The sequence below is a fragment of the Hydra viridissima genome, unplaced genomic scaffold (assembly GCF_058129835.1).
Source record: "Hydra viridissima isolate aposymbiotic clone 2 unplaced genomic scaffold, HvirCarnegie_v1 scaffold_13, whole genome shotgun sequence".
In the NCBI taxonomy this organism is placed as follows: domain Eukaryota; kingdom Metazoa; phylum Cnidaria; class Hydrozoa; order Anthoathecata; family Hydridae; genus Hydra; species Hydra viridissima.
In genome coordinates this window covers 8,393,704-8,408,898 of record NW_028324312.1, presented here as the reverse complement: position 1 = coordinate 8,408,898, position 15,195 = coordinate 8,393,704, and the positions used below count along the sequence as shown (strand labels likewise).

General features: G+C 29.2%; 1 protein-coding gene and 1 long non-coding RNA gene across 2 annotated transcripts in view; one reads left to right on the top strand and one right to left on the bottom strand.

Moving 5' to 3' along the window:
* The window catches only part of LOC149880300 (uncharacterized), a 193,895-nt gene that overhangs the window by 34,603 nt on the left and 144,097 nt on the right, over positions 1–15,195 (bottom strand). The window lies entirely within an intron of this gene.
* Positions 9,050–10,894, top strand: LOC149880310 (zinc finger MYM-type protein 1-like). The gene has a single exon (XM_090070017.1). The coding sequence runs from the start codon at positions 9,050–9,052 to the stop codon at positions 10,892–10,894; it is 1,845 nt and encodes a 614-aa protein (XP_089926143.1).

Here is a 15,195-nt window from a genome sequence, read left to right as displayed (position 1 = left end):
TTGGATGAAACATAAGGAGTGCACAAAGAACAAAATTCCTTTGAAGCAATTTTTGATTCTCCAGGTAAAGGAAATGATAAACGAGGGAAGAAAAACCATAGCTGTACAACGTTCATTGTCGAGAGGGAGACCATCTCCACATTTTCCTGTGGAAGGAACACCAAGACGTAGATGTAGAAGATGTGCGGAAAACCAAAGACGAAAACGGAGAAAAACAATTTGTCTGGAATATGACCTTCCATGATGTTCAAAATATTTTACAGCCTATCATACATTTGATATTTTACAATATGCATAAATGTTCATTTTTGTTTATGTCAATTTGTTTTGTTATGCTCAAAATATACAATCTGTATTGAACAAAAATACTCTATTATATAACAATAGAGAATTCAACTTTTCTTAAGATCATTATTTGTATGGTACTGATGGTACACATGAACCACTACAGAAGACTGCTGATACATATATGTACCACCAAACCACCAAAGATGTTTTTATTTGCGCTTTTCCAATAGATTAAGTACTATTGACAAACAAAATTATAAAAACACAAAATAAACATATTCGTACTTTTAAAAACAAATAACCGTCTCAAAAGGGTTAAATATCATTTCAGATTTCTCATTCGAAAACTATTTGCAACACTGAAAACAGTCAATAAAAAATTCGATAAATCCAGTTGCTCAAGTTGCACATTGAAAATAGGATTTTGAGTTATCTCTTTTATAAGAAATGGTTGACATTTAAGCGAGCAGCATTAACTTAAAAAAATGCAAAGTTTGTACAAAAACCAATGGATTCAAAGCATTGAGCATTGCGTTTATCCCTATCTTTTATCAAATTAAAAAAATTATGTAGATTAAGCCAACAACAGATTTTGTTCGTAAAGTTTTAATTATGTATATACATTTACATAATGCAGGGTTATAACAATTTTATTATTTTTTTAAATTTCAACAAGGCCATATTTCTGCCTGATGAGAATTTGTGTAAATCTATGATATATAGCACTTTTTGGCTTTACGTTAACAAAAAGCACCCCAGAACACATAAAGAAATGTTTCAATACAAGCGCTTTAAGGTGGTCGTCTAGTAAAAAAATATTAAAAAATCAAATTTTTGTTATTAGTGTAGTTTAAAAGAGAAACTTGTGCTCTTTCAGAAAATATATACTTTTGCACAAACTTTTTGATTGAATTTTTTTTAAATTTACTTATTTTAAAGACATGCATAAAATATTTACCTTAGCAACGCCCTTACCAACAATGCTTTTGGTAGTTTGGGACCAAAACTATTAACCAAAATTTATAATAAAAACTTTCTTACGAAAGCAGAAACTTAAGCTCTGATATAGTGTAAATCGAGCTTTGAAATATACGGAACTTCAATATTAACATATGACAAAACTATTTGTTTTGTTAGTTAAGTATGGTGTGTTTAGTTTTATCTAAACCCTTTATTTTCGTTTAGATTGCTAATAAAATTAACAAGCAAAGAAATTAAAAAGAAAATTTAGGGGGAACCAACATAGAAAAATAGAATTTCTGGACAAAACAAGTCTCGATGATGAAAAAAACAACCCATCTTTTTCCTTATATAAAAAATCTACTATTACTCCTAATGAAAGCAAATAAAAGAGGTTAGGCATTTAACTATCAAGTTTGCTCCCATTTTGATTTAAGTTTAAATTAATTTCTTAAATCACTAAAACACTAAAATTCCAACTATCATTCGTACGATTAGTTATAATCAATTATATATAGAAGTCAAATAATTATTACGATTAATTAACCGCTTATTTAATAGAAAAAATTATTAAAAAAATTTCGCAATTTTCTAATACTTCATTGACTTTTATAACCTCTTAATGCTATTAAATTGTATTGCCAACGGAAGAGAATTCCCAACGGACATTTATAAGTTGTTTGTTTAAAATTAAAAAGTACCAAAATTAAAAGATTAACAGTTTGAAATAAGTTTTAATTTTTTTCAAAGTAAAACTAAAAATGAGTGAAATAACATTAAGAGAATAAAGATGCGGATGTTGTTTCAAAAGATTGGATAAAGTAAAAATTAAGCGTGGAGTTTTTTTAGAAACGAAGTTGAGGTTCTTAAATGAAATACGAGAAACAATCAACAAAAACAAAAATGCCATTGAGCTTGGAACACAATGCTGTTCTGCCTGCATTGAAAGAGCACGGAGAAAGGAGAATGAGGAAATAATTTCACCGTTAAGTAGATTAATAGAGACTCAGTCTCTTGAATTCCATACAAAAAATATTGAGTTGTCTGAAACGCTTGAAACAAATCAAATATCAGCTTGCCCACCGATTATTGAACCAACTGAACAAATATCACTAAAGTCTACAAAAGGTTTCTTGTTGAGTTTAAAAAAGAATTAGTTTAGCTAAAAAAAGCGAAGGAATGAGCGAAAAAAATACATCAATTTTGGTGGATATACCTCGAACATCTGCTTCTCATTGCTATTGTTTCGTATGTCACATTAATAACTCTTCAAAAAAATTCAAATTCTTTTTAGGGCAAGGCATTATTGATGCTTATGTCCAAAAAAAAATTCTTATACCTACTGGATCAAGATGCTGGCGGAGAGCATTTGAATGAAGTTGGATTATTAAACAATGAAGCTTTAAATCAACTGATTGTTGTTAAAAAGAATGTGAAACTAAATGAATCAGAAGTTAAATCTTTAATAGAGATGTTTCGATATTACGCCCAAAATAGCAGTTTATTTTCAAAGTTTTCTGATTGTTCAAAACTACCTGATTCTATTTGCCAGCAAACTACTGGATTCAATTGACAACAATTTGAAGAACTAAGTGGAGATTTGATTTCACTCAAAAACACCAGTAATAGATCTAAATCTCAAGTCCTAGCCATCTTTCTGTTTTGGCTAAAAACTGGCCTTGATCAATACACTGTCGCTGATTATTTTGATATTGACTCTTATTTTGAAGTATCTCGATATTTGCAACAAGTAAGAGATGCTTTTGTCAAAGATTTCATTCCTAATAACTTAGGCTTAGGTCACTTAACAAGAGGTGTTAGCAAATAACAGCGAATTGGCCAAAGAAATATTTAATGCTAATGAATCTCAGTTGATATTAGTTATCGACGGAACCTACTGTTATTGTCAAAAGAGCATCAATAACTATTTTCACCGAAAAACATTCAGCGTACAAAAAAGAAAAAACATTTGTTTAAACCTTTTTTAATTTTTATATCAAATGGAAAAATTGTCGATATGTTCGGACTTCACGAGGCAACAAAAAATGATGCTTCAATCATGAATGATGTACTTCTAGGCGACGAAAATCTTAGAAAATTGCTTCATCATGGTGACATTATATTACTTAATAGAGGTTTTCGAGACTGTCTTTATAACTTAAAAAATACTTATAATTTAGAGCCAAAAATGCCTGCATGTGTAGAAAAAGGTCAAAAACAATTGACAACATTACAAATTAATCAATCTAGAATGATTACCAAGTGTCGTTGGGTTATCGAAGCCAAAAATTCATATCTAAAAACATCTTTCAGAGCCTTATGTAAAGTGCGCAATAAATGTTTGCACTCACCGACTACAGAATTGCAGCATCCCTTTTTAATAGATTTTTCAAGCGTCTTTACTCAGACCAGAATGACAAACAAAAAATCATTGATAACATGAAAGTAAAGCTTCATTTAGAAAATAGTTTGGAAAAGTTGGTCAAAACTGAAAAACTAAAAAAAAAGAGTTTGTTTGTAAACATTGAAGCAACACTTGTACTTGCTTTTCCTAAACTGTATGAAGAAATAATAATAAACAACATCACTTTGGGCTCATATCAACTTAGGCAATGCTTAAGCTACATTTCTGAACATTTAGATAAAGGAAAATATGAATTGGCAATATGTGAAATTATTTAATCGATAGGGAAATCAAAAGTTCTTTCTCATTATCAGATCTCGTCATTCTGGGTCTACAAAGTATAAAGTGTACGTGCAATGTTTACCTAATACAAATGATGAAACTGGATGTTCCATTTCAATGTACCGATACATCGAAATGGCGATTTAAATTATACGTTCAGCAATTTACGTTTAACGAAATCTTTAATCATTTGGAATGTTTAAATTGTTTTTGATATTGTTTATGCGGTGTATATTTACATTAAGTTAATTATTGTTAAAAATTTTACATTTTAAAAGAGTTGCATGTTTTTTTTAAAACATAACACTTCTCAGCATACCTAAGATGGAATTTTTTTCTTTCTTATATTTTATAAGCATACATACGAAAATTAAAGTGTTTAAAAAAAATCATCTATTATGTTAGTGCATCAAATTATGCGCAGTTGATATTCATAAAAATAAAGGAGTTATAAGATTGTTGAAGAAAATAATCCGCTTAAATCACTCCATTAAAATTAAGCCAGATAATTCTACTTTCATAAAAAAACAATCCTTTATTTTGTAAATTTATGGATTTTTATTTTTAATTTGACATAAATAAACATTAGTGTATTAATGTCATACTAGCAGTAAGCAACCCGTAATACGGGTTATTAATAAATAACTAAAATTAACTTGATATATTTTCTGAAATATAAAATACAAATTCATCTATATATCGGGCTGCGATTGTCTCGGTTTTTCCGCTGAAAAACTAAAAGTTTTAATAAGTTTTGCGCTCTCCTCCTTAAAAATCAAGACGATGGCAGCCATCTATGTAATATAATCTTTTTGGTTTTGCTCATTAGTTATAGAGTTTAGTAAAGACCACATAACTTTAGTATTAGATTCTTTTTAACAACAGCAAGCACCAGAGAAGGAAAGCCAAGTACAACCCGCCAATACCTAAAAAAAAAGATCATCTTAAACTGAAAAGCATTATTTTACATATTTATTATTTTGTTTTAGAATAAGTAAGTTTATTAATAAAGGGGAGCATCATTTTACATATTTATTATAGTTTTCGTGAATTAGTGACTTGTAAAACATTTCTTAAACATGGTAATATCTATTATGGTACCAAAAAATACATGAGAGCTTAGTGTTCCAATAATGCTCCACTTTGTTAATAAACTTTCATTAAGCAGAGAGGATACAGACTGTCTTTCAAAGGCACTGTGTTAAAAAAAAGTTACAATAAATTATTTTAATCATACCTTTTTTTAATGACAATTACAAAAAAGATATATATATTAGTAAAAAATAGCTATAGCACCATTAACCATAAAAAAAGGCTTTTTAATGTGCCACTAAACAAAATTATTTATACCTCAATTGTTTAGAATTCCAATTTCTACATAACTGTTAAATAATGATTGACGCAGTAAATTTCATATCATATAAATATACTAAATAAAAACTGTTTCAACAGTAAAGCAAACTAATAATGCGATGACAACTAAAAAAAAACGCATTTGTTTTTAGGATAATTAAATCAATTATATAAAAAATTTAATAAAATTTGATTAAAAAAAAAAAAAGTAGTAACTAATATTAGAATCAAAATATATAACAAATCTGAAAATAGTCAATAAATAATAGCCATAACAATTGATATTAAAAAAGTTTTTATAATAATCTTAAACTTGTCGTGATATCGAAAAATTTCTCAAAGTAATGAGAAGTTGAGTATAATAAAAAATAGATATAACGCAAGGTTAAAATTCAATTAAAAAATAAATAGTAGCACTTATCTGATAGGTCTAAGAAAGTATAATTGGTAATTTTGAAAAAAAAAAAGATATGTAGCTTAATAAATTCAAATATTTACATTTTCAAAGTTTTTTTAAAGACCTAAGTAAATAAAAAACTATAACAAACCCTAGTGACATGATTGTTACCAAGGCTACTTGCATCTTCATGTAAGGCATCATATTCCATATTTCTAAGTTTGCTTTAGTTACTTCTAGAAAAGCAAGACACTGCTCTTCAATTTTAACATATGCATCAGCAGCATATTGCTGTAATAGTTTCGTGCCTTAAATTGTTGAACAGAAGTTTTGTCTTAGTAAGGTTCATAATCGAAAAACTGAATTAATTTAACATGATTCTAAGAGAAAATATACATATAGTCTATATTATAAATACAGAGAAATATAAAATATAATGAAATATATGTAAATTTATGTATATAAACTTTTATGTCCACAAATAACAGTCCTATTTTATTTAACTTTTCATGTTAAATACAAAAATAAAATTCCAACTTAAAATAAAAAAGAATAGCGAGCTGTGCAAATACAGTATTATATAAAAACAATCAACAACAAACAAACTTTATTTAAATTTTTATTGTAAAATTGAACAATCAACAAAATCAATTCTTAAAAAAAACTATTTGACTAGTGCTTATTTTTTAAATTGTATATAATATCTAAATGTAAAGACTTTATCTAGCTCAGTAAATAAGTTTAAATAAAATAATATAGTAAAAATAGGTGAACTACGGTTTGAAAGTAACTAAAAAGTCATTACGTTAATTTTGCTTTAAGAAAACGGTTATTCACCGTGACCCTCAAGTTAACGCTAGGTCTTATTCAAGGTGTTAGCCAGGAATATACTTATACCGTGATTTTGCCAAATATTGGAAATTTTTGATGAAATCGTACTATTAGTACCAAAAAAAAAAAAAAAGGTCATTGAATTTTGGTAAATTTAAACCAAATGGGAATTCTGAGGTATACTCTTTGCCATTTTTTCCAATGCTGGTCGTTGGGCTAGCTAACACCCTGCATAATTAGAGAATTTTTTTTTTATCCAAAAGTAAATTAATGTGGGTCTAAAAAGAACCAGAATAGAGTATAAAATAAAATGAACACTCTGTTTTATTTAAAAAGGTTTGAAAAAATATATTACAATTAAATATCATTAATAAATGACTTGGTCATTTCATATGGTCACACCATAGACAAAACTCAAAAACATTTTAATACATAGTCACAAAATGTAAAAGAAAACAAAAAAGCAAATGTATGCTAATGTATAACAAAAAGTCAATACACTACCATTTTAACAAATATTGCAACAGATAGTAAATATAACAAAAAATATAATGTAAAAAATATAAAACATTAGGATTAAGATTAAAAAGTCAGGATTAAATTTTAAATCTTACATTAAATCTTAATTCATAATATTATCACAGAAGATATATAAAATATAATTTCAAAAAATGCATCTTGAACATTTCCAAATTTTCTTTGATTCCAAAACGGCATTGGGTATTGACTCACAAGACATGTGATACCACTCCATGCATTGGAGTGGTATCACATGTCTTGTGAGTCAATACCTGTAAATGGTACACTGTACCATTTTTTCTGCACCATTATCAGGTAAGCGACAAGCACAATATATAGAAAAAATGGATAAACTTTTCCAAGACCTATTTCCTATATGCACAACTGCACTTTTTTCACAACGTGGAAAAGGGGTAAAGTAGTTGCTTTGCAGACAATCATACAAATGTTTTCTCATGGTATTCTGATCATATAATATGGTACTAACATTAACACACCCCTAGTAGCAAGCAATATTGGCGGTATATTGCTCCGATATAGTTTAGATTGGCTAATAATGGGCAAGATTTGCAATATTGTGCCAATATTGGTAATATATTAGTTACATCGGCCAACTTAGGCAATATAAAGCCAATAATGGCTCGTTATCAAAAAACCGATATTGCAAAATGCGAATTCGCACATTTCAATACTTTAGGTCGGGTAAATAAAACAAAGCAATTTAACTCAGTAATTGCTCAATGCTTTTACTCAGTAATTGGTCAGTTTTCCATGAATAAAAACTTTAGCAGTTAAGTACAAATTTTCATTCACGTAAAGTTAAGCAATTGACTCAGAAATTGCTCAGCTTAACATGAATAAAAACTTTACTAAAATTGCTAAAATTATTATTCACGTAAAGCTGACCAATTGCTGAGTAAAAGCAATTACTTTTTTATATTCACTTCGCCTTTTGAAGACATCACAATATTTCACATTTTTCTCAATTAGATTTATTTAAAAGATGTTTATTATTTTAATTTAGTGTTATAATTTTCTTAATGGCATGAGTTTATTAGCGACATGTATAAATAAACCTGACATTGTAAAGTTAAAATCATTCCTGCTAACGTTAGACTAGCGGTTAGCGACAAGGCCTTGTCGCTAATTAACACTTGTCATTAGTAGAAAAGATTCGTATTTATTTTTTTAATAAATCGTATTTTAAGAGAAAAGCTATATAGATCTTTTTTAAAAACACCTATTTAGCTTTTCTTTTAAAGTTTCAACTAATATATATAGAATTAATTAGTAATTAAATAAATATTATAATATAATTTGTATTCATTTTACTAATTTATTACTGCTCTGTTCTTTGAGCGCTGTAATTGTAGAACACACTAACATAATTTTACACATAATATACATCTTCTGAAAAATCAATGTTACAACAAAACAAAAATCCCCAGATAGATACAAATGTGCAAGACATCTCAAATACAACTTGTGTCTCTGAATCTGGAATTACAAATTTAGAAAGCTTGGAATCAAATTGTGAAAATTCATTGATTCACCAAAGCAACAGTCAGCAGAGGGAAACAAATTTGCAAGCCATCTCAAATGATAATTGCATCTCTGATTCTGAAATTTCATATTCAGAAAGTTTGGACCAAAAATGTGAATCAGATTGTTCTAATATATCAAAATTGATTGTGTCTGACATTGGCACTGTTGACAAACGAAATATTACTCAAATGCAAGAAAGTTTCCAGACAAACTTTTTAATTCCAAACAATATTCCACGAGATTCTTATAATCACGCCTTTCCTACTCGTCTGAGATCAAAAATTCTTCCCAATGGTGAGATATGCACAAGAGATTGGCTTTGCTGGAGTGATGTGCAACAGTCATTCTATTGTGCACCGTGCTTTCTTTTGAACAAAAGTGATTCCAAGGTATCCACCTTTTCAGAACAGTTAGGTTGAAATATCACCAGGGGTTGGAGAAAGTTGAAAGACCGAATACCAGCACATGAAATGTCTGTATTACACAAACATGTCAAATGGAAATCAGCCAGTAGAGCAGCCATCAGAAAAAGTTCTATTGATAATTTACTAATAACAGAATTGTCAACTGAAACCAGTAATTGGACAAAACTTCTTGAGCGCCTTTTGAACGTCATTCTTTTTCTTTCTGAACGTGGGCTTGCTTTATTTGGTTCCAGTCAACACATTTATTACCCTGACAATGGAAACTTTCTCGGAATAATTGAGCTCCTCAGCAAATATGATCCAATTTTATCAGAGCATGTGAAAAAGGTCCATGAATCTCAACAGAACAAAAAGCGCTTACAAGTTCATTATCTGTCCACCCGGATTCAAAATGAATTTATTGAACTCTGTGGATCTTTTGTTCAAACCAAAATTATTGAAGAGATTCAAAACACCAAATATTTTTCAATTGTTGTTGATGCAACACCAGACTGCTCTCACAAGGAGCAAACAACTTTCATTATCCGTTATATAAAAATTGATGGATCTAAATTTTCCATTGAAGAACGGTTTCTCTATTTTGACGATTACTCAAAAAAAACTGGAAAAGAAATTGCAGCAAGGATTCTTCACGTTCTAACTTTGTTGAACATAGATTTTAAACTGTGTACTGGTCAGGCATACGACAATGGTCCAAACATGGCTGGAAAATACAAAGGTGTGCAAGCAGTTTTGCTAGAAGAAAACCCAAACTGTATGTTTGCCAGCTGTGGAAATCACACTTTAAACCTTGTTGGTGTTGACTGTGCTGAATCATGCAAAGAAGCAGTTCTTTACTTTGGAATTGTGCAGCAAATGTACAATTTCTTCAGCAGTAGTCCACAAAGGTGGGAAATTCTCAAGCAACATGTACCTGCTTCACTACATGGTATTTCCAAGATCCGATGGTCAGCAAGGATTGAAGCAGTAAAACCAGTTGCCCATCACTTGAATTCACTGAGAACAGCTTTAAAAGAGCTGCAATCTCTCAATCTCACAGTATCATCTCAGTCAGAACTTCAGTCCATTCAAAAGTATTTGTCAAAATTTGAATGCATTGTAATGTCATCTTTATGGATGAAGCTCCTCACAATGATTCACCAAACCAATCTTATAATTGAGGCAAGAAATGCAACTCTAGATGTTGAAATGGAAAACATTAAAAATCTCATGGACAGCATTCAACAGATTCGTGAAAAATGGGATGCTGTTCTGAATGAGTCAAAATTAATTGCAATGAATATTGACATTTCACCAGAATTTTCTACCACTCGAAAGTTGAAAACACAATTTGATTCAGAACAGCACTATAAAATCAATGTATTTTATGTAATAATCGGCTCTATTCTAGCAGGTCTTAAACGTCGATTTGAGTCACAACAACAAATTTGTAGTATTTTTAGATTTCTTTGGCACTTCAACAAGATGAGCAATGAAGAACTACTCAGTGCCACAATAAACTTTCAAAAAAAGTACCACAAGGAAATACTGTCTGATATTTCTGATGAGATAATCTTTCTGAAACAAATTTACTCCACAAACTTTACATCAGATTGCAAACCAAAAGAATTGTTTCAAGAAATATTAGAACTTGGACTGTCTGGTGTTTTTCCTAACATATCAGTTGCTTTGCGAATTTTTATCAGTTTACCTGTCTCAGTGGCTTCAGGAGGAAGGTCTTTCAATGTGTTGAAACAAGTAAAGAACTATCACCGTTCAACCATGGAACAAGAACGCTTGAATGGACTTGCAATGTTGAATATTAACTGTGATATTGCAAGAAAACTCGATTTTTCAGCAGTTGTCAGTGCATTTGCAAAAGCAAAAGCAAGAAAAGCATTTTTAAAATAAAAATTATTACTAATTTGCTGTTTTTTTATTTATTATGCAATGGCAGTTATTTTATGGTAAGGGCCTCAAAATATGTAAATGGCCCGGGCCTCACTCAGTCTCTGAAAGGGCCTGTATATATATATATATATATATATATATATATATATATATATATATATATATATATATATATATATATATATATATATATATATATATATATATATATATATATATATATATATATATATATATGTGTGTTTTTATTATTTTTATTTGTTTATTTTTTTGTTTTTCCGGTTTGTAACTAGCTATGAATGCAAGTAACTCAAATCGCTGGTCAAAATATAAATCTGTTACAAGAGCTGTTAAACGACATTTTCAGGATATTGAAAATGCTATTAGTCTAAATAACCTTGCTACACGGTTAATGTAACAAGTGAAACTACAACCAATAAAGTGATAGATGGTACTTTTAATGTGATTAACAATGAGAAATGTAATACATGCGATAGTAAATATGATGAGATAAGTGTAAATGACATTACTAATAAAGAATTTGATTATTTTTCATCATATTCTGATGATCATCTACACATTGATAAAAATATATTTTTCGTCAGAATCTAGTAATGAAAATGAAGAATTAAAAAGAGCACCATGCGTTAAAGAATCACTTGTTCAATGGGCATTAAAGCACAATATTTGTCAAAACAGCTTAACCGATCTATTGAAAATTTTGTCTCTGTATCATGCTTTACCTAAAGATGCTAGAACATTATTACAAACAAAACCATGTTCTGGCATTGGAGAAATGAACGATAATTTTGGTAACAATGGCAATTACTTATATATAGGTATTAAAAACCAGCTTGAAATATTATTGGCAAGTTATCATCCAGCATCTTATACTTCTAAAATAGTTGAAATGCTTATAAACATTGATGGGTTGCCTTTATATAAAAGTTCTGCAAAGAAGTTCTGGCCAATTTTGTTCATTGCTAAAGTAGGACAAATGTTTTCCAAGCCGTTAGTAGTTTCTATCTTTGCTGGTACTAGCAAGCCAGCTTCTGCTGCTGAATTCTTTAAAAGATTTGTTGTCGAATTGTTAACAGTTAAAGAGAATGGCATTAACGTAAATGGATGTCATTTTTCCATAAATATTCATAGTTTTATTTGCGATGCACCAGCTCGTGCTTTTATAAAATGTACTAAAGGACATACAGCATATTACGGTTGTGAAAGATGTGTGCAAAAAGGAAAGTATGTGGAACATAAAATTGTCTTTCCAAAGTTAAATGCCAAGAAGCGCACAGATCAATCGTTTGCTTCTCAGTTACAAAAGCAGCATCATAAACAAGACACAGAGTCACCCTTATTGCCACTTAATGTTGGATTAGTTTCTAATGTACCCCTAGAATACATGCACTTGCTATGTCTTGGTGCTATGCGAAGGTTGCTTATGCACTGGCTACGAGGTAATAGGAACATTAAAATAAGTGCTCAAATTGTAGAAAATATTTCAATTGATTTACAAACTTTAGCAAAACATGTTTGCCTTGAATTTGCACGTAAGCCAAGAAGTCTGAAACATATTGATCGATGGAAGGCAGTAGAGTTTAGACTTTTTCTTTGCTATTTAGGGCCATTAGTGTTGAGAGGACGTCTACAATCACGACTATATCACCACTTCATGTTACTACATGTGGCAGTGTCTATTTTGATAAGTTCTGAGTATTGTAGCACTTATATAGACTATGCTGAGAAACTTTTAAATAAATTTGTCCAAAAGTTACCTGAACTGTATGGTGAAAGTTCCGTAAATTATAGATTGCATAATCTTACACACATATGTGATGGTGTAAGAAAATATGGACCATTAGATAACTTTAGTGCGTTTCCTTTTGAAAATGTCTTAGGAGGACTAAAAAAAATTACTCAGGAATGGAAATTTGCCACTGCAACAAATTTGCAGAAGATTATCTGAAGTAGGTACAACATCTTATACCTTTAATAAACCATGTAGTTATGAGCCTATAGTGTCTAAAGTGCACTATAAAGGTCCTACTTTAGGAATGGAATGCGTTCAATATGAAAAACTTGTGTACTGTGGTTTTACACTAACTCTAGATGCCTGTAACAACTGTGTGCTCTTAGATTCTGGAAAATTATTTGTGGTTAAAAATGTTGTTAAATGTAGGAACAACCGAATTATTTTAATTGGTCATTATTTTAATACACACATGAACTTTTATTTACATCCTTGTCCGTCCAATACTTTTAATGTATTTAAGGTTTCACAGCTATCATCAAAATTAGTTTTCATACAGTTAAATGCAATAAAAACAAAATGTATGGTTCTTCAGAAACAAGATTATTTTGTAGTTTATCCTCTACTTCATGGATCAGCCATTGATCACTAAGATTACTGTTACTTATTATTGCATAAAACAGCACACTGTACTGTTATTACTTATTGATGATTATAAATAGTATAAAAATTGTCTTAAGTTATAGTTATAAAATTGTCATAAGTTATTTTTGTAAATAATTACCAACTAAGGGATTCTTGTTTATGTGTATAAATTGTAAAAAAAAATGTACTTAAGAGGGTTCATAAAGTAAATATAGGCATTCTATTTTTATCTTTAATTTGTTTTTATTGAATTCACCTCCCCAAAACTGATGGAGCCACTACACATAAAGAGGCTATTCTTATTTATTATTTACTAATTTATAACATAGTCAATTGTTTCCTTTACCACTTTTAAAATTTGTATGTTTTTATGTAATAGTTGAAAATGCTGAAGCTCAACTCTCAAAAGAAATATTCTATTGTGTCCTTGTTGGTTACTTAGAACCTTGTGCCAACTTGTTGGTTACTTAGTTCATACGAAGTTTGGTGGCCAAGTCACCTTAAGTCTATGTCACATGTTTGAAAACTCATATCTGACTGTGTGATGCCTAATGAAAGTCTATGGGAGAAATGCCTGTTAGATTGCTGGGAAATTCTAGTAAGCATATGTAATGGTAATCAATAACATAACAACAATAAAAAGCTATTTATTTTTCTATAATCATTTTTTACAATAATATAAATATTTATTATTATTACAAAACCATAATAATTTATAGTAATAATAACAAAAAAAAAAAAAAGATCATATATAAAAATAGTTAATATTATATCATAATTATTATGATATAATATTAACCATTTTTTTATATATAAAATATTTTTTATATATAAAAAAAAACAAAAAAAAAACGTTTATATAAAAATAGTTAATATCATATCCCATGATTAGAGCAAGGGGCCAAAATATTATGGTTTATGCAGTGCAGCATCATGCCGATGTAAAACTGGCTCAAATATATATAAAAACATAGTTTTTTGAATTAGTACCTTCTAAACGCTAGGTAAAGCACCTTAAAATGCTAGGTAGTTTAAAAGGAAATTTCGAGAAATATAGATTTATTCTACGCATGCATCTTTTCAGTAATGTTTTTAGAGACGTGGAACAACGTTTCTGATAAAGCTCTGCAAACTTATTTTCAGAAGGGCTTGTATGACTATATTGAATATAGTATTGAATACAATATTATATTGTATTGAATATAATATTATATTGAAGGGCATAATATGACTAATAATAAGCATATAGACATATAACATACAAAACACAAATAAACAAGTAAACTTGAAAATAAAATTTATAATCATATCATTAGAAAGAAGTTATAAAGTGTTTTCCAAATATTTTTATTACTTTTAAAAAACCTATTATATATTGTGTATAAAAAACCTATTATATGTTTTAGTTTATTTTAAGTTTTACATCCTTTTGTGGTTTGGATGGTTTTCCATAATGTCATTTAAATGACATTATGGAGAAGTTAAGTCCTGATGTTAATCTGGTATGCAGATCAAGACTGCGTACCTTCATTGCAATACTACCACTAGGATGAATATCATCTAGGAGATTACTGTGAAATGCAGAGAAACAAATGCGCTCCATTTGTTTGTTTCCATTTTGTTTGTCAAGGTTTGTGTTGTAGCTGTAGAATTTATAGAGGTGTATAAAAACAATAAGGGCTTATAAGAACCCTACTGACTATACTCATGAGGTGAATACATCAAAAATAAATAAAAGGTTAGCATGACAATGAAAAATATAAAATATAAGTAGTAGTACTGTATTAGATTAGTAATTTATTTAAGCAATTATTATCTATTTAAGCTGGTATTATTTATATATTTTTATTTAACTTTTTTTGTAGATACATTATTAGGAGCAAATGAAAAAGCAGAACAGCTT